The sequence below is a fragment of the Misgurnus anguillicaudatus genome, chromosome 22 (genome assembly GCF_027580225.2).
Source record: "Misgurnus anguillicaudatus chromosome 22, ASM2758022v2, whole genome shotgun sequence".
In the NCBI taxonomy this organism is placed as follows: Eukaryota; Metazoa; Chordata; class Actinopteri; order Cypriniformes; family Cobitidae; genus Misgurnus; species Misgurnus anguillicaudatus.
This window is the reverse complement of record NC_073358.2, coordinates 23,784,224-23,802,866: the sequence shown is the minus strand read 5'-3', so window position 1 is coordinate 23,802,866 and position 18,643 is coordinate 23,784,224. Positions and strand designations below refer to the sequence as shown.

The 18,643-nt window shown below is 40.6% G+C and overlaps 1 protein-coding gene across 1 annotated transcript; it reads left to right on the top strand.

Annotated features, from left to right (window-relative positions):
- The first annotated feature begins 812 nt into the window (after positions 1-812).
- On the top strand, positions 813-16,467 carry LOC129440588 (transient receptor potential cation channel subfamily V member 1). The gene is made up of 16 exons (XM_055200017.2): positions 813-965; positions 3,960-4,173; positions 4,478-4,632; positions 4,715-4,867; positions 4,992-5,129; positions 5,296-5,594; positions 8,091-8,261; positions 8,400-8,555; positions 10,613-10,708; positions 10,780-10,847; positions 10,947-11,112; positions 11,333-11,399; positions 11,506-11,834; positions 13,813-13,934; positions 15,037-15,143; positions 15,274-16,467. The coding sequence occupies exons 2-16, from the start codon at positions 3,998-4,000 to the stop codon at positions 15,360-15,362; spliced, it is 2,292 nt and encodes a 763-aa protein (XP_055055992.2). The 5' UTR covers positions 813-965; positions 3,960-3,997; the 3' UTR covers positions 15,363-16,467.
- Positions 16,468-18,643: the final 2,176 nt, after the last annotated feature.

Below are 18,643 nucleotides of genomic sequence, written 5' to 3'. Positions count from 1 at the left end.
CTTAAAATAGATACAATATAAAATAGTCTCAAGATACATACCAGTAAAGTCTTTTTGTAAGACATGTTTTCTAAAGATGTCTAAACGTCTTCATTTAATTAAGGTCAAGTCCTGGTTTTACACAGACAAGCTAAGCCTTGTCTGTGTGAACCCAGGCAAGTGTGTTTGTGCGCCTAAACCGCATCGCATGTGTGAATGTCATACCACCTCGCTGTGCTTCAATAATTTAGTATCATACAGGAAACCATACAAGCTAAGAAAATGGCATTGCTCAATACCACCACAATCTTACTGGTCTAATGCAGTTGAGTGCTGGGCGTGTCAGATATACATCTCAACTAAACAAAACAAAAACACATTGCTGCTTTAAGTATATATGTAATGTTTCCAGCACTTAATTATAGGACTATGTTTAGGGATAATTAACATTATGGACATAGTCTTACTAAATAGAAGGTAGTTATAGAAGACTTTTGGCACCTAATTGGGCATACAGTTTATAGTACACTACTAAAAATAAAGGTGCTTAAAAGGTTCTTCACAGTAATGCCATAGAAAAAACATTTTTGGTTCCTCTAAGAACAATTTAGTCAAAAGTTCTTCATTTAGACATACAGTAAAAGCTTCTTTTATGGCATTGTAAAGCACATTTAATTTAAATAGTGTGTTGTTTGGTGCACATGTAACATTGAATGATTATAAACATGTAATAAAGAGTTAAAAACATGGCAAAACAAATGACATCACACTCACAAATCAATACAACCCGCCTTTCATAGGGCACTAGATAACTTCAAAACATCTTGCTTCTCTTCCTCTCTGAAAGAGAGAGAGAGCGAGACAGAGAGAGCTATTACTCTCAACCTCACTGCGTTCATGGTATCAAGCTCCTGAATGTATTTCACAAATCTGGAAACTTCGTCTAACAGAAACTACTAAATTTAAATTGATCCTGAAACTGATTGGTAAGTAGATCTTATAATCTTGACATTTTAGGGTTTAAAATAGAAATGTAACATTTTAAAAAACTTGTTGTTAATGCAGTGAATGTTGGCAGACACACAGACAGCTTTGTTTCTTTACCATTATTTGGACATTGAGCTGGCAAATACTTTCAGTTCTTTATTTTAATATGTGTACTTATGAGAACTAGAAAATATTTCCCAGATCAGTATGATGCTGACATGCTGGATTTCTTAGTGTTGTAAAGCCTTTCAAAGATGCTTTATAGCCTAATGCAGTGTGTGTAATGTTGTTTTTGCTGTGATGTAATGGCATCTCAATTTACAGAGAGGTAAAGTGGCAAGTTTGTAAAAGTGCAAATACCAATGCATTAGCAAACAGCATCTTTCCAGACAGCAATTCACTGATAGTAGACGTTCCTGATGAGATTAATGTAAAACATTACTTTGATGGGATTATATTATAGTATGAAACAACATAAAGTGACATCAATAATTCGGCTGGTTAAAATCTTGCAGCTTGAGCTGCCCCACCTTTCTTAATCTGTTGTGTCTATATTTTACATATTTGCTTTTATATGATTTGCAAATTAATTTTATACTCACAAATCTAAAATATATAAAAAAGTATATGATGTATACGTTGCATTGATACTCTTGTTACACAGATTATGATATAATACTGGATGTTATTATTACCATAACAACAATTCTATTCATTATGGGCATTTGTATGAGTCTTGGTTTTATGTGGCTGTAAACTAAAAATACACCAAAACCATTTATAATACTGAAACAAGATTCGCATGCCATTTTATACTTTGACTTCCTCTCACTGACTCACAAGACATAATGTGATGATCCAGAGGAACAGAAGTTAGCGAAATAGCATCAAAGCCTGAATGGTTTTAGAATGTTAATTTGGCTTATTAAAGCAAAAAATGTGGTCATATTATCTTTTAAGAAATTTTTCATGTTAAAGTAAGCTTATAAAATACAGAACCAGCATTGTGAGAGGTACGTGGTAAAATGTCACAAGATCCATCACATGGATTGTGAACCAAAGAAAATCAAAACATTCCTTGCTTCTCTTAAAATACAATTGACAAATCTTGTGTGGTTTTGAGCTTATACTTCATGATTTCCCAGAAATGATCTAATGCATTCGGTCGTTCCTACATTAGAGAATGTAATTGTATTTGAACCCATTTACAGAAAGTCCAAGTTATAATATTTTAAAATATACAACACACTATAATCCCTGCATCTTGTCAGGCATGCACTTCCATTTATGTGGTCTGGATGAGTATCTTGATACAGGAAAATCAGGATCCACTGGCTGGACAGAATCCTTTAGCATGTTATAGTTCTCATCGTTTGTTGCATTTCCAGTGTTTAATTAGTTCAGTTCATTTATTTATTTTTCGAGTTAATTAGCCCCACCTCTGTTTTCTTAGTTAGCCATTAGTCTTACCCGTGCCTTGTTTAGCTCACCTGTTACTAGTTTAGCTCTTTGTCTGTTTTTCAGTACCCTTCTTGTTTGGTTTTACATGAAGTGTGTAATGTTATATTCTCTTGTTTCTTTCCTGAGTTTTTAAGTATTAAAAATACATTCAATCTTATTAATTGGTTGGCTGTTGGATTACACACCCAGTGTTACAGAAGAATGGACCAATTAAAGAATAGATTTAACAGCAGTTCACCTTCACTGAGTTGAACAGGGGGAACGGGAGTCTCTGCACCTTTTTTGTTACTGGCCTCAACGAGGCTAAGGCTAAGGCATGCCTGCCGGATGGTGGTCCTCAGGAGGACTTTGCGAATTCCTAGAGTGGGTGCTGATGAACTGCGGTTCCCCCTTCACCATCTGTGAAGCAGAGGGGGATGGTTCGGTGACCCCTGAGCCCGTTTTGGACAGAGAACACGAGCCAGTGCCCACTGCGGGCAACGAAATAGAGCCAGAGCGTAGAGTCCCTCATGGAGCAACTGTTTACTGTTTGGTTTATCCTAAAAGCCAGTTAAGGACTGCTGGGTCTATCATAGACATTTTTGTTTGTCAATCCTCACCCATATCCCCACCCCTGGACTCATTCCCCAGCTACCTGTAATGGGTATGCAAGATGACCCAGTCCCATCCTGTTTCCTGCCCACCACTTTCCTCCTGGATTCTCCAGGGCTGCTCCAGCTCCAGCTTTGATTCTCCACTGCCCAGGCTGGTTCTGCCCAACTATGATTCACTTGTATTTCTATTGAGTCCTCCAATCTCCCTTGCTCCGTCTGCTCCTTCACCTTTGTTGGTGTCTTGCAGCTCCTCGGCTACGCCCCATCTGCAATAGTTTTCTTGCGCTTGACTCTGCCTCGGGTTCCTTTGACATCAATTGAGATCACCTTGCTACGCCTGGCTCCTCTGTGCCCATAACTCCAGTCTGCCTGTCAGCCTATCAGCACCACCTTGGCTGTGTGTACCCTTGGCTCCACCATGGTCTGTCATCACAGAGTCTCCTCCGGGCTCCTTCGTTCCTCCGGCTCCACCTTGGTCTGTCGTCACTCTATAGATTTCCGTCCCTCTGGCCGTGCCTTGGCACTGCATCCCTCATGCTCCACTGGGCTCCTCATTCCATCCTGCTCCACCTTGATCATCCATACTCCGCTGACACCCCAGTCTGCCGATTCCCTGTCTCCACCTCAGTCTTTCTTCCTGTGAAGTCGCCTTGGGCTTTCAGGTCTTTTCTGTCGACCTGGTCACTTATCCCCTCAGCCCCACCTCCATTGGCTCCGCTTTTGTTACTCAGCACCCAGGTTCCTCTCAGCCCTTCCTTCTTTGTTCCGCCTTGGCTCCTTTTTCCATAGTCCTCACCCCCGTGTTTTCTCCCCCTATTTAATCTGACATTTTTTTCTCTTTTTGCCCCCCTCCTACCACTTCGAAAGTATTGACTAACCCTAATATTTAATCTTAAACCTAAACCTCATTTGTTTGAAACTGTTATTAATTTCATGCAGCTGTTTGCTTTGAGATGTGAGACTACGAAGACTTCACCATGAGTAAATCAAAAGACAGCAACCCCACATCTTTCACAATGGAGACGGATGACAGGAAGGATGAAGAGAGGTCAAAAAAAGTGAAGAAAAAGGATAAGATGCCCATGGACACATATTTCCGGGAAGATGCAATGGATGACACACCGAGAATTAAATTTAACTTACACTTTGAAAAGTAAGTGTAACTTTTCAGTAGTAGAGATCAGAATATTCCTTTGAAATTTTGCATCAAGTATTTACGACGGCAATTTACGACTGTAAGATTATATTTTGGGAGGATGTAGATGGTTCCATTGTATGCAAATATAGCCAATATAACCACTGTGAGCTTGTTACAGTTATCCCTGCTTCTCCTCTATTAAAGCACTAAAGCAAACTATGTAGATTGTGTGTGAAGTGAACAACTGATGTGTCAGCATGCTCTCAGAAGAACCTTTGGTAATTGTTTCTGTACATTAAAGGTTCATTTCTGCACACAGGGGAATTAGACATGTGAAAGAGGAACCAGGAAAAAAAGCTGAGGCCTTTACCGTCAAGAAGCTGTTTGAAGCCGTTTCCAGTGGCGATGTCTCTAAACTGCAGGGTTTACATGAGTACCTGCACAAAAACATGAAACATCTCACCGACTCCCAATGTAAAAATGTGTTTATTATAAAACAATTAAAAGACAACATAAGAGACTGACATTTAACTGATCATTTGATCTCTTCTTCTAGATAAGCCCAATGGAAAGACAGCCTTACACAAAGCTCTTTTAAACTTGAAGGATGGTGAAAACGACACTATTGAATATCTGCTCGACATTGCAGAGAAGATGGGAGATTTGACGAATTTCATCAATGCTGCATACACAGACAGTTTCTACAAAGGTCAGACCCAGCTCATTCCAAATTAGCTCATGATAAGCACGGGTTTTATATTAGAAAATAAAATTTGTTGATCATATTGAAAATGTTATGCATGCAATCTTAAAAACTGATCTCCGTGTCACAGGTCAGACAGCTCTACATGTTGCCATCGAAAGGAGGAGTGCAAAGTTTGTACAGATGCTGGTTAAGAAAGGTGCTGATGTCCACGCTATGGCCTATGGGAAATTCTTTCAGCCCAGTGAAGGGATGTGCTTTTATTTTGGTAGGTCCTTTTGTAACCATCATGTTAGTAAATTGTCAACAGGCATTGGATACTTTTAATTATAAAACATTTAAATATTGCATTTTGATGCATTAACTCTCTAAACTCATTGACAATATTCAATTTTGTAGCATCTACCTGTATCTTCTGCATCTTTTATGCACAGGTGAGTTGCCGTTGTCACTGGCCGCTTGTACTAATCAGTCAGACATTGTGGATTTCCTGATGGAAAACCCATATCAGCCAGTGGATGTCACTAAAAAGGATTCGCATGGAAACATGGTGCTTCACGCTCTAGTAGCCATAGCAGATAACAGCAACGAGAACACAGAGTTTGTCATTGCCATGTATGACCACATCTTAAGGAAAGTTGCTCAACTCCACCCTAAGACAAAGCTGGAGGAAATCGAAAACAATCAGAGACTCACACCGATCAAACTGGCAGCCAAGACCGGAAAATTTAGGGTAAGGACTTGTTGATGTATAATAAATTAAATAAATTGTTTGCTTGCTTGGATAGTTCTGCATTAATGGTTGGCTATATAGTGATTTTTAAATGTTTCAAAATATGATTGTTCTGCAAAATACAAAGATATACTGTATTTGACTAGAACAATTGAAGCAGTGATTTATCATGCACCCTTTAGAAATACAGACAGTTCCGTGTTCTTTTTATAGATGTTCCTGATTGTGGATGAATAATTATTTCTCACATTACTTCAGATGTTATTTCCCTAGTGATCAGCCAAAAACATTATCACAGCAGTTCCCAAATCATAGTCATCCAGTCACAAGTCATTGTCATAATTTGTGTTTTGTCATAATTTGTATGTATCTTCTGATTTTTAGTTAAAGGTGCCATAGAATGTCAAACTGTATTTATCTAGGCATAGATGAATAATAAGAGTTTTGTAAATGGTAATGACATATTGTGAGACATACCTTGTGCATGCAAAAGACCACTGACAAACAGGCCAATGTCAAAGACATAGGCAGTCCAGGATGGGGCCTTGAGCAGGGCAAACGAGACCTCAGCCAGCGTGAAGAGCCACGGAGGAGTGGAAGGAGGCATGGTGGGGAGACGGGGGACTGATGACTGATGGAAACGGAGCCGGTGTGAGAGGAGCCCAGGATGGAGACAGGCACAGCCGAGGGACTGACCAAGGCGGAGCCAGAGGGATGAGGGAGCCTGATGGAGCTGGTGACATGACAGGCCATGGTGGAGTTGAGGGAGCTAGAAGCCAAGGTGGAGCTGCTGGGTCAAAGAGCTGAGGGCAGGCGGACTCAGGGTTTCGACGGCTAGAGGCAGAGACAAGGGGTCCTCCAACCCGAGGTAGTTGGCAGCTGGGAATCCAGAAGCACCTCCGACCCAACGGCTATGGCGTGCTGAGGCATTTCCTCTTGGCAGTGGCCCAGGGTTGATGTTGTTGCTAGCATAGGTAGAGGAAGACTGGGTGGGACCAGTGAAGATGAAGGTGGGCTGGGTGGGGCCATCGGAGACAAGAGTGAGCTGGACGGGACTAGCCGAGACAAGAGTGAGCTGGACAGGACTAGCCGAGACAAGAGGGAGCTGGACGGGACCAGCGGAGATGAAGGTGAGCTGGATGGGACCAGCGGAGATGAAGGTGAGCTGTACAGGACTAGCGGAGATGAAGGTGAGCTGGACCAGCTGGGATGAAGGTGAGCTGGACGGGACCAGCGGAGATGAAGCTGAGCTGGACAGGACCAGCTGGGATGAAGGTGAGCTGGAAAGGACCAGTGGAGATGAAGCTGAGCTGGACAGGACCAGCAGAGAAGACAACAGAAGGCATTCATCAAAGTCTATAAAGTCCATAATCCCAGCATTAGTGCACCCTCAGTGATATCCTCAATGTTGAAAGCCGATATACAGGAGACCAGCACCCACTCCACAAACAAAGCGAAGCTCCCTTGAGGTCCCTCCCCAGACAAGTTGTCCAGGAAAGGGTGAGGTTGCAAAAGGCAAGGCACATGAGTCTTAAACTAAACACTAAACTTAACACGGAAAATAAAAAACACTCACACTAGATGCCACAAACTGTTTTGGTTGGTTCTTCTGTTAAGGTATGCTGTATGGAGAGACGAGAAGAACGAATGGAAACATTAAACATATAATTTAATAACAGAGGTCAGGTAATACACACACACACATAAAACAAAAACTGACAATGAATGAAGACAATGGTAAGTATGTCCAAGTAGTGTCCAAGGTAATAGTGAACAGGTGAAGACAGTAATCAAAGATGGTGGATGACGGGGTGCAAAGGATTAAGGGTGATGTAGTCCGGTGAGTGAAGGCAGATGACAGGGATATTTAACAGATGTAAACCCCAAAATTAAATTATTCACAATGCTATAAACAAAGTTGTGACTGCTGACGTTATGAGTTAACATGCAAAGTTGATGCTATGTGCTAATGCTAGGTAGCGTTTAGGCTCAAGTTCTACTATTGATGTTGCAGTTGCATTTTGCAGGTCCATACTGAAAAAACACAAACTTACCACTCAGAAACCTCCATTTCCAATCTCCGAACAACTGATTATTCCTCAAAATCTGTATCTTCGTCTGAAACAGGCTCAAACATAAGGTCTGTTTGCGCACGCACGCACGCGCACACAGCTCCTGAAATGAGCCACTCTGAGAAACAGCCAATCATAGCAGAGCTCAATTCTAATTCTAGGGACAAATCCTAGGGTTGTAAATGGACATGTAAAACCATTTCTGGATCAGCTTTGGCCTTAATAAAGCCACATACCTTCTATGTAGAGATCAGAGAACAATTTAACATACTGTATCAATGCATTCTTTGGCACCTTTAATGCTGTATGAATTGATGGATTATACAAAGCATCTTTAATTCAAAGTAGTGTACAGTATGGCTGCCTTATCAGTTCATTCAAACATATGTAAACATTCTAATCTTGATCTTTTTTTGTTCACCAGTTGTTTAAGCACATAGTGCAGCGAGAGTTTAAAGATTGCAGGCAGCTGTCTCGGAAGATCACGGAGTGGGCATATGGTCCAGTTTGTTCCTCAATTTATGATCTCGACTCCCTGGACAGCTACGAGAAGAACTCTGTGCTGGAGATTGTTGTTTATGGCAGCGAGATTCCTGTGAGAGGACAAATAATTATAATTGAAAATATTGTATTTGAAAGTAACTAAAATTATAAAATGCATAATTGGATTTTTCCAAAAACGCTGAATCTTGATTAAGTAGTTTTTATAAGAACTCTCTTTATCTCATTTCAGAACCGCCTTGAGATGCTTCATATTGAGCCCCTTAATAAACTACTTGAAGAGAAGTGGAATAGATATGCTAAATGGATTTTCTTCTTCAACTTCATTGTTTATCTTGTCTACCTTCTCAGCTTTACAGCAGTAGCTTATTACCGGCAAGAAGGAAAGGTACACAGACTATTCATGCACACTCACACTTTGTTATTTTTATCTCCACAAGGACTTTCTATTAATCACTATTGTTTCCTTTCGATACGATTCACTTCGAATTGCGTCAATAGCTGACACTATGGGGAAAACTCCTGTTTACCAGACCAATGGTGATTGAGCCCGCCAACATGGGCAGGCCCCACGCCCTATACAAGTCTGTGTAGAACGTCACACAGTAAAGTTTTTTCTCTCATCTCGCTGCTCCAAGAGATTTCCGCTGCTGCTATCCAGAAAGATCTGAATATTCCTCTAAAAAAACAGGCGTTGTGGCTTGTACCTTTCTGCCCCTCGAAGATTTCCACTCTGGGTGCTTCACCTGCCTGGTTCCTACCTATGCCAAGACGATGCTCACGGATTCCGTCAGGGCTCACTACAAGCAGCTTCCTCTCGCTGTGTTGTGTGCCCGAATCACCACCTTCCGCGGCAACACCCCCTGCCCATCCCCCTCGTGCCAAAACTGGTGTGCAGCTAAGAGCTTAGATCCCACAGACTGTGATTTGGCCACATCCTCTCCTTTCTACAGGAGCTGCTGGATGGCAGCCGCACACCCTTAACTCTTAAAGTTTATGTGGCGGCTATAGCAGGGAATCATGCTCCTGTCGTTGGCCAGTATATTGGGAAACACAACTTTGTCATTAGATTTCTCAGAGGCACTAAGAGGCTGAACCCTCTGCAACAACACACGGTTCCATCATGGGACCTGTCCACAGTCCTGAAAGCTCTGCGTGGCCCTCCCTTCAAGATACTCAAACAGGCAGATCTGCGCCTTAACACCATTCAGGGTCCAGGTGGTTTCCATGCTCGCCCTTCTCTTATTGGACCACGAGTAGTCACCAAACCCGCTCTGCTCTGTCAGAGCACTTAGAATATACACAAACCATTCTGCCTTCTTAAGGAAGCCAGAACAGCTGTTTGTGAGCTTCGCGGATCGATCTAAACAGTGTTTATCCAAATGTATCGTTGATGCCATTACACTAACATACATTTCCCTAAATGTGCAGTCCCCTCTTGGTATTAGAGACCACTCTACACAAGGTATTGGTGTCCTCGTGGGTATGGTCTACAGGGGTTTCCATTACAGACATTTGTGCGCCGGCTGAATGGTCCTCGCCATCCACATTTGTCAGATTTTATAGCCTGGATGTTCCTGCCTTACAAACACAGGTCCTGTCAACTTAATCAGAGCATGGCTGCATTCATGACGTGCCTCAGTGGCTTACCCTTTTGAACTTTAGCCATAAGTCTTATGCTTAACATTTCCGGGCTCCTGAGCTCATACAAACTGGTTTAATTGGGGACCTGTTTAGGACACATTCTGCAGCAAACGCACTTTAAGTCCGTTATAACCATGGTGTGATGAAAAATGTGCCCCATAGCGTCAGTTACTGATGCAATGTGAAGTGAACCGTATTGAAAGGGAAAGATAAGGTTATGTAACCCTAGTTCCCTGAGATACTGGGAACGAGCATTGCGTAGCTGACCGTGCTTTAAAGTTACGCAGCATGTGTTTTTGCTTGAGCGCTTAGGTACTGTGTGACGTTCTACCCGGACTTATATATGGCGTGGGCCTCGGCAGTGTTCGCGGGCTCAAATGCCATTGGTCTGTGATTTTTCACAGACGTTAACCAATAGGCTTCAATCGCAAAGTAAACAGGAGTTTTCCCCATAGCGTCAGCTACTGACGCAATGCTCATTCTCATTAGCCTACATTCTGTGAAAAAATGACCTTGATATCTTTAATTCTGATTAAGTAAGTCCATGTTAAAGATTGAAATTAATGTGAAATCAATAAATAAAATCTAACTTTAATGCTCCAAATCTCCAAATTACAGACCTTAGACTGGATTTGAGAGACAAGGTCACATTTTACCAAACCTTCACACCGAACTGAACTTTAATTCTAATTCCAGACTATGATTCACACGTCTGTGATAAGCAAAATGTAAAAATGTGTGCTTTAAATGTTTAATGTAATTTCTCATCCACATATGTGCCATTTTCTTTCTCACTCATAGAAGCCACCATTTCGTTATGACAAGGAAAGTAGGCACCTGTACTTTACAGGACACATGATTAGTGCCATTGGAGCCCTTTACTTCTTTTTTAGAGGGGTATGTTTTCCATTCACATGCAAAATGAAAACTAGAGCTTTCACAGAAACTGAATTTTTTTTTCTTTTAAGTTATTAGATTTGATCAGGAAGCATCAGAGATTTCAGTGCCTGGGAGACGGATACTCTGATCAACTTTTGTGAGGCCTTTTACACTTCTTTATTCAAACAACTTTAATCTTAAGAGCTTGTTTTTTGTCTAGTTACACCAACTATTTTTGCCTTCTGTTGTCCTGTAGTTTTCTGCAGGCTCTGCTCTTTATAGCGTGTGCTGTACTGTATTTTTGTGGTCAAGGGGAATATCTGGGCTTTCTGGTTTTGAGTCTTGCTTTGAGCTGGCTAAATCTACTCTACTTCTCCAGAGGGTCCAAATTTATGGGAATCTACAGTGTCATGATACAAAAGGTGAGGACAATGTCTCTGTTCATAATAATTTTATCTGGATGAATTAGGGTATTTGTATGTATGTTTGGTGTAACACTATAACTATTACAGCATTAAGGTGCTATGTAACACTTTTAGTGCCCCCAAGTTGTGTAGATTAGCCACTATATAGTACAAGTAGATCCCAAAGCATTGCTTGAAATTTTTAAAAAAAGCTTTTAAACTCTTTGATTGTTGCCAGATGATTATTGGAGAAATTAGGAGATTCATTGTTGTGTATATGGTCTTTCTCATTGGATTCTCGGCAGGTATTGTCCTTATTTGTACCTTTCAATACTGTTCTTCTGTTTAATTAACTGAAAATGTATCATATTTAACTTTAACAACATGCATTTTTTGTTTCTTACTCAACAGCTGTGGTAACACTTCTTTATGGTCATCCAAGACCTGTGAGCGTTCCTTCAAAGGGGCGTTCCTTTTTCAAGCATTATAATACTACTGGAGACTGTGTAAAACCAAAATATGAGAATATCTCCCGCACCACTCTGGAGTTGTTCAAGTTTGCTATTGGCATGGGAGATCTGGAGTTCACAGATCAGTATGAAAACCAGGCAGTGTTCTATCTGCTGCTAATCTTGTATATAGTGTTGACCTACATACTGCTGCTAAACATGCTGATCGCACTGATGAATAAAAGCGTGGAGGATACACACAAAGAGAGCACCAGTATCTGGAAACTACAGGTAAAACAAATTAAATTCCTTAACATTAAGGCAATGCAATAACATGACAAACGAGGAGGAACAGTTCCAGTGGGGGCGGCCATCTGGGGCCAAGGCATGATGATGAAGCGGGCTGAGGTACAGTGATGTGGAAATGAAAGGGGGCAAGGCACAGAAGGAGCAAGAAAGGGCAAAGATTTAATCCAGGGGGAAACACAAGTGAGCCAGGGCCTGAAGAGAGTCCAGGGCTTCCCGAGGCAGGTATAGAATTCAGGGAGGACATTGAGGCAGGGGACCTGGCTGAGAAACAGGGTGATGACGGTATAGTGGAGGGTAAAGAAGTTTGAGACATTGAAACAAGAAGCTGCAGCTGACTGTGACTCGGGCAGTTTCTGGTGTGGACTGGGGCTTAAGAGCAGTCTTTGGCATAGACTGCTGCTCAGGAACAAACTCAGGCATGGGCTGTGAAAAGAAGACTGTAGCTGAGGGATGGAAGCTCCCTTCTTCCTCTTCTTCCTTCTTGGTCGAGCCACAGATCTTGCGACTGGTTGAGGCAATACAGCGGTGGCTGTATCCGGGGAATTCTCTGTGATAGAGGACATTGGGGCTTGAGGTTTGACCTTGGCTGAGGCCTTGGGCTCAGGCTGGCTCATGGTGTACCACAGCATATCTACAAAGCCCAATGGCCTCTTCACTTTGTTGAGGCAGCCATATAAGATAACTTTTAGCTCTGCCTAATTAAACCCCGCTTGATACGCTGCGCCCAGGAATTCCAAGGCTAAAGATTGTACATCCGCATCCCTCCTGCAAAGGGCTCAGAGCAAGTGGGTTTGGAGGCTATGGTAGGTGGACCAAGAAGTGTCCATTGCAGTCTGCTGGGTTCTTGCTGGCTGGTTAATTTTGTCAGGGATATAGACTGAAGACTTGATCCAGAAAACTTACAATGTCACAAACCATCACAAGATAAACCAGCACAGAAGAGGAAAACAAGGGCAATAAATATGGAATAAATAAAAAGGGCAATAATTGTGGGGAATGAACCAATAACAAGATAATTAACGTGGAGAAGAGGGGGCAACGTCAAAAGACGAGACAGGAGAGCACATGGCACACCAAAACAAACAATGGCCATGTGCTTCCACAAAAAAGACTAGGATTGTCACAATGTCACAACAAGGAAGCCAGGATTGTGGCAAGAACAATACTTTTACAACATTTAACAATCATTGTTAATGGATATACTAATGCATTTTAAAAATGGTAGGATATATAAACTAGCACTATGTATTTTGGAAAAAAATACATCCCAGTTTCTGAATTGTGTACTGTGTCGGTACTGTAAGTACTGAATAAAATTAAGTACCTACTGCTTCATGGTTAAATTACCATTAAATTACATTCCAGACATCCTAGATCATCTTGTTTAACAAGTACAACTAACTACAAATATTTTTTGTATCACTTACACTACCCGTCTCACAGTTCTCTCGCACTTTTGTATTTTTAACTTGAATATGACAGCTCCTCAGCTATCGTGGCCTTGTGAGAAAAGTGTCATACGATGCATACTGAGAAATATCGGCAGAAGCAGTAGCCATTTATTAAGTACTGTTTTTTGCATACTGAAGATTTCTCATACTATTAAGTACTTAAAAGTAGGCAATTTAAGAGGTAGAGCATCATTCTGCCAAGCAGGACAATATCTTGGATCAACATTCTTGTTGGTCCTAAAACATTCAGTTAACCATTTCAGAAATTGCTTTAGAATAAATGGATAAGGATCATTCATCATTTGCCCCTCATCTAAGGGGTAGATTATGGTTTGGGTTTAGGTACAGACTATGTTTTTGACAGGAATCTAATCTGCAGCATTAACCTAATAAACATAAAAAATTTTGTTTATTTGTTTGTTCGTGATACGTAGTGCATTTTGGCATGATTTAAAATTTTACTTTCTCAGTTTAACGTTTTATATGTCTTTTGTTCTTGTGTGTCGCAGCGTGCAATGAGCATCTTGGACATGGAGTGGTTTTTTCCTTGTTGTCTTAAAAATATGCTGCGCTCAGGGGAAGAAAAAGACCTGGGTGATGGACTGGAATCTGATCGACGATGGTGCTTCAGGTAAACCAACAAGTGAACACAATCTGAATATTAGCAATGAATTTTGGATTCAATTTCCATTTGTCTTTGGTTACAAAAAGGATGATACACTAGAACTAGATTAATAAAGAAAATGTGTGTGGTGCCGGCTGTGGAAAAACTCAGGCAACGATATTATAGAATGTAGCTAACAATAGGCTTAGATGATGCTAGCATGATTAAACATGAGGTTAGCATGTTTTAGCATGTTAGCATGTTTCATCTGGTTGTTGGAGTCTACAGGTTGCTAGGTGTTGATAAGGTGTTTTAGCCAGTTTCTAGGGTGTTTCATCTGCTTGCTTGGCATTGTTTAGGTACGTGACAATCTCCGCTGTCGCGGCTGTCAGTTTGGTTCCTCTCGATGAAACTTCAGATTAGCTCAGGCGATATGCGGAGTAAAAACATTCTTGAAATTGTAATATACATTCAATTGCTAAATTACAAGTGAACGAAATTTCAATGAATTTGAACGATGCACACAGGTTGTTCTACCACCTGCAAAATGAAAAACAATGGGACAAAATAAGGTGATGATTTTCGAGTTTCAAATGGCCACTATTTTGGTAAAGGTGTCATTGTAAAGCACTTTCTATCTAAACAACTCGTTTTAGCATTTAACCATGCTTACAATTTTTGTCACATACCTACATTGTTAAGATATACAAGCTGGCTGCTAGGTGTTGCACTAGTGTTTTAACCGGTTGCTAGATTGTTTTAGACGTTGATAAGGTGTTGCTAAGGTGTTTTAGGCAGTTGCCAAGGTGTTCTTTTGGTTGCTAGCTGATGTTGGTTGCTAGCCGCTAAGGTGTTTTAGCTAACAATAATGTTTTAAAACAAAACATGGTTAATTTTCGTAAGGGTAGTAATGCTTTGTCTTTACAGGCACCACTTAAAAGATAATACAAGACAAAGATACAAAGATATTATATTATCAGCAATAATGCTCGGCCACAAACACACTCCTGTGGCTTTTGTAGGCTACATAATTTGCTCTTAGCCTGTATTGATCTGTGTTTACAATCTGTAACGCAGATGAAAGCTAAAACCATTGCAGTACTTTCAGCGTGTATTCTCTGTCTTTCAGTGTGGAGGAAGTTAACTGGAACCAATGGAACAGAAACCTGTCTATAATCAATGAAGATCCTGGGGGCTTTTGCACGAGTGTACCTTCCCCATCTAAACCCAAAAGAGGTGCAAACACTTGTATTGTAGTCATTCAATTATTTAGTAAAACACCTTACTGATATCTGCATACTATCTGACAGTTTGATTTTGCATTTAATTTTAATTCCTACATATATGATGATATATTTCCTCACAGATATCAGCCGGCTTGGACTCCTCCCGGTTTTCAGTAAGCGGTGGACACAAAGACAGACACCACGCAGTGATGCGCACGAGCTCCTCTAGCTGAAGTCTCTACTAGCGCCCTCTGATGGTCTCATAACAAACACCGTCACTAAACAGTGTGAAGCCTGGTTTAAGGCTCATTATAAGAACAAGCTGTTAAAAGTATTTAATCTACTGAAAGTATATGTGCAATCAAATAAGATGAATTTAATAGTGGGTAAAACACAGGGTCAATGTTTTTTCACTGAACTTTCAGTGGTCCAGGAATGACAAGCTTTGGTTGGTTAATTATTACCAGTTTGTAAGAGTTTATGTGCACTACCATAAGTGTGCAAATCATATTCTGGTAAAGCGATGATGTGATGTAAACATTTACAAATGTGTTGTAACCCATCACACTGCATACAATTACATAAGCTCCAAGTCTTTAACAGAAGGGAATTTCACCAATTTATTGCAAAAAAATTGCACAATATGTTTTTAATTTAATATTTTAACATTCTGATTTAGCCTAAGCCTACCTATAAGCAGGGTTGGAAATGGCATAAAATTCACTTTACACATTACACATTTTAGATGACTTCTTAGAATACATATTTATGTTTCCTCCAATGTTTTCTTGAGTATTTAAGTCACACAAACAATTTAACCATTTTCAGTTAATGGATATTAATGAATATGCATATGAAAATTCTGATGTGTTAAGTGACAAGCTTGATGATGGCATTTTAAAATAATAGTTGAAATAAAAAAACTCATTATGTGGAGTAATCTTTAAATGCTATTAAATATAACTTCTTTTCAAATCCACCATTTCAAAAATTCCAACCAGAACGAAAGTCTCTCTCTGTACTCCGTCCGCCCATTTCCAGCCCTGCCTCAGTTCCACTACAGCCCACTGTTTGGTAAGATGTGAAATACGTTTGTATATGTCGACCTCTTGTGGTACCGCTTGGTGTTTCTCATGAATGTCAAAGAGGATGTTACAGATAATATTTAGCATCACTGTTTTCTGGTCAGCTCACAGAAAGACTGTTATATACTGGTCAACATTTGAGGTGGATCAAAGACATTCATCAAAGTTGTCCTAAGACAAGAACGGGTATTGGGTATTGGTTTTGGGACGGCTTTTAGGAGTGGTTTTGATCCACTTCAAATGTTGACTAGTGTACAGTGGGGCAAAAAAGTATTTAGTCAACCACCAATTGTGCAAGTTCTCCCACTTAAAAAGATGAGAGAGGCCTGTAATTTTCATCATAGGTACACTTCAACTATGAGAGACAAAATGAGGAAAAAAATCCAGAAAATCACATTGTCTGATTTTTTAAGAATTTGTTTGCAATTTATGGTGGAAAATAAGTATTTGGTCAATAACAAAAAAGCAAGATTTCTTTCTCTCACAGACCTGTAACTTCTTCTTTAAGAGGATCCTCTGTCCTCCACTTGTTACCTGTATTAATGGCACCTGTTTGAACTTGTTAGCAGTATAAAAGACACCTGTCCACAACCTAAAACAGTCAGAATGCAAACTCAACTATGGCCAAGACCAAAGAGCTGTCAAAGGACACCAGAAAGAAAATTGTAGACCTGCACCAGGCTGGGAAGACTGAATCTGCAATAGGTAAGCAGCTTGGTGTGAAGAAATCAACTGTGAGAGCAATTATTAGAAAATGAAAGACATACAAGAACACTGATAATGTCCCTCGATCTGGGGCTCCACGCAAGATCTCATCCCGTAGGGTAAAAATTATCACCAGAATGGTGAGCAAAAATCCCAAAACCACATGGGGGGACCTAGTGAATAACCTGCAGAGAGCTGGGACCAAAGTAACAAAGGCTACCATCAGTAACACACTTTGCAGCCAGGGACTCAATTCCTGCAGTGCCAGATGTGTCCACCTGCTTAAGCCAGTACATGTCCGGACCCGTCTGAAGTTTGCTAGAGAGCATTTAGATGATCCAGAAGAAGAGTGGGAGAATGTCATATGGTCAGATGAAACCAAAACATAACTTTTAGGTAGAAACTCAACTTCTTGTGTTTGGAGGAGAAAGATGCTGAGTTGCATTCAAAGAACACCATACCTACTGTGAAGCATGGGGGTGGAAACCTCATGCTTTGGGTCTGTTTTTCTGCAAAGGGACCAGGACAACTGATCCGAGTTAAGGAAAGAATGAATGGGGCCATGTATCGTGAGATTTTGACTCAAAACCTCCTTTCGTCAGCAAGGGCATTGAAGATGAAACGTGGCTGGATCTTTCAGTATGGAATTGATGCCAAACATAACGCCCGGGCAAAGAAGGAGTGGTTTCGTAAGAATAATTTCAAGGTCCTGGAGTGGCCTAGCCAGTCTCCAGATCTCAACCCCATAGAAAATCTTTGGAGGGAGTTGAAATTCCGTGTTGCCCAGCGACAGCCCCAAAACATCACTGCTCTAGAGGAGATCTGCATGGAGGAATGGGCCAAACTACCAGCAACAATATGTAAAAACCTTGTGGAGACTTACAGAAAACCTTTGATCTCTGTCTTTGCCAACAAAGGGTATATAACACAGTATTGACATAAACTTTTGTTATTGACCAAATACTTATTTTTCACCATGATTTGCAAGTGGATTCTTGGAGGGTCAGACAGTGTGATTTTCTGGATTTTTTTTTCTCGTTTTGTCTCTCATAGTTGACGTGTGCCTTTGACGGAGGTTGCAGGCCTCTCTCGTCTTTTTGAGTGTGGGAGCTTGAGCAATTGGTAGCTGACTAAATACTTTTTTGCCCCACTGTATATCTGTCCAGTTGCATTTTTACTATCACTACATTGTAAAGTGTTTACGCCAGGGCTTTTATACTGGCCATTAAAGTTCAGTGTTCATTATTTAAGTGATCTGTCATTGCTTCGAATGTCTGGAATTTCCTGCACCAGTTACCAACAGTCAGTTTTTCTGCATATAAATCTAGAAGTAGGCCACTTCAAGGCTGGTATAATAGACAGAGGAATGTTTATGTTCATAGATGTAGGTGCATGTCCACTGTGAAAAATCCACAAAAAAAATCAGAAATCACAATATATGATTTTAAACTATTTACTTGTATGATACAGCTGCAAATAAGTATTTGAACACCTGTCTATCAGCTAGAATTCTGACCCTCAAATACCTGTTAGACTGCTTTTAAAATGTCCACATCCACTCCATTTATTATCCTAAATTAGATGCACCTGTTTGAGGTCATTAGCTGCATAAAGACACCTGTCCACCCCATACAATCAGTAAGAATCCAACTACTAACATGGCCAAGACCAAAGAGCTGTCCAAAGACAATAGAGACAAAATTGTACACCTCCACAAGGC

Excerpts from the sequence above, each read along its gene's own strand:
- LOC129440588 (XM_055200017.2), top strand. The coding sequence starts at position 3,998 with ATGAGTAAATCAAAAGACAGCAACCCCACATCTTTCACAATGGAGACG. Across the intron at positions 5,595-8,090 it reads CCAAGACCGGAAAATTTAGG|TTGTTTAAGCACATAGTGCA; the intron begins GTAAGGACTTGT and ends TTTGTTCACCAG. Across the intron at positions 11,835-13,812 it reads CCAGTATCTGGAAACTACAG|CGTGCAATGAGCATCTTGGA; the intron begins GTAAAACAAATT and ends TGTGTGTCGCAG.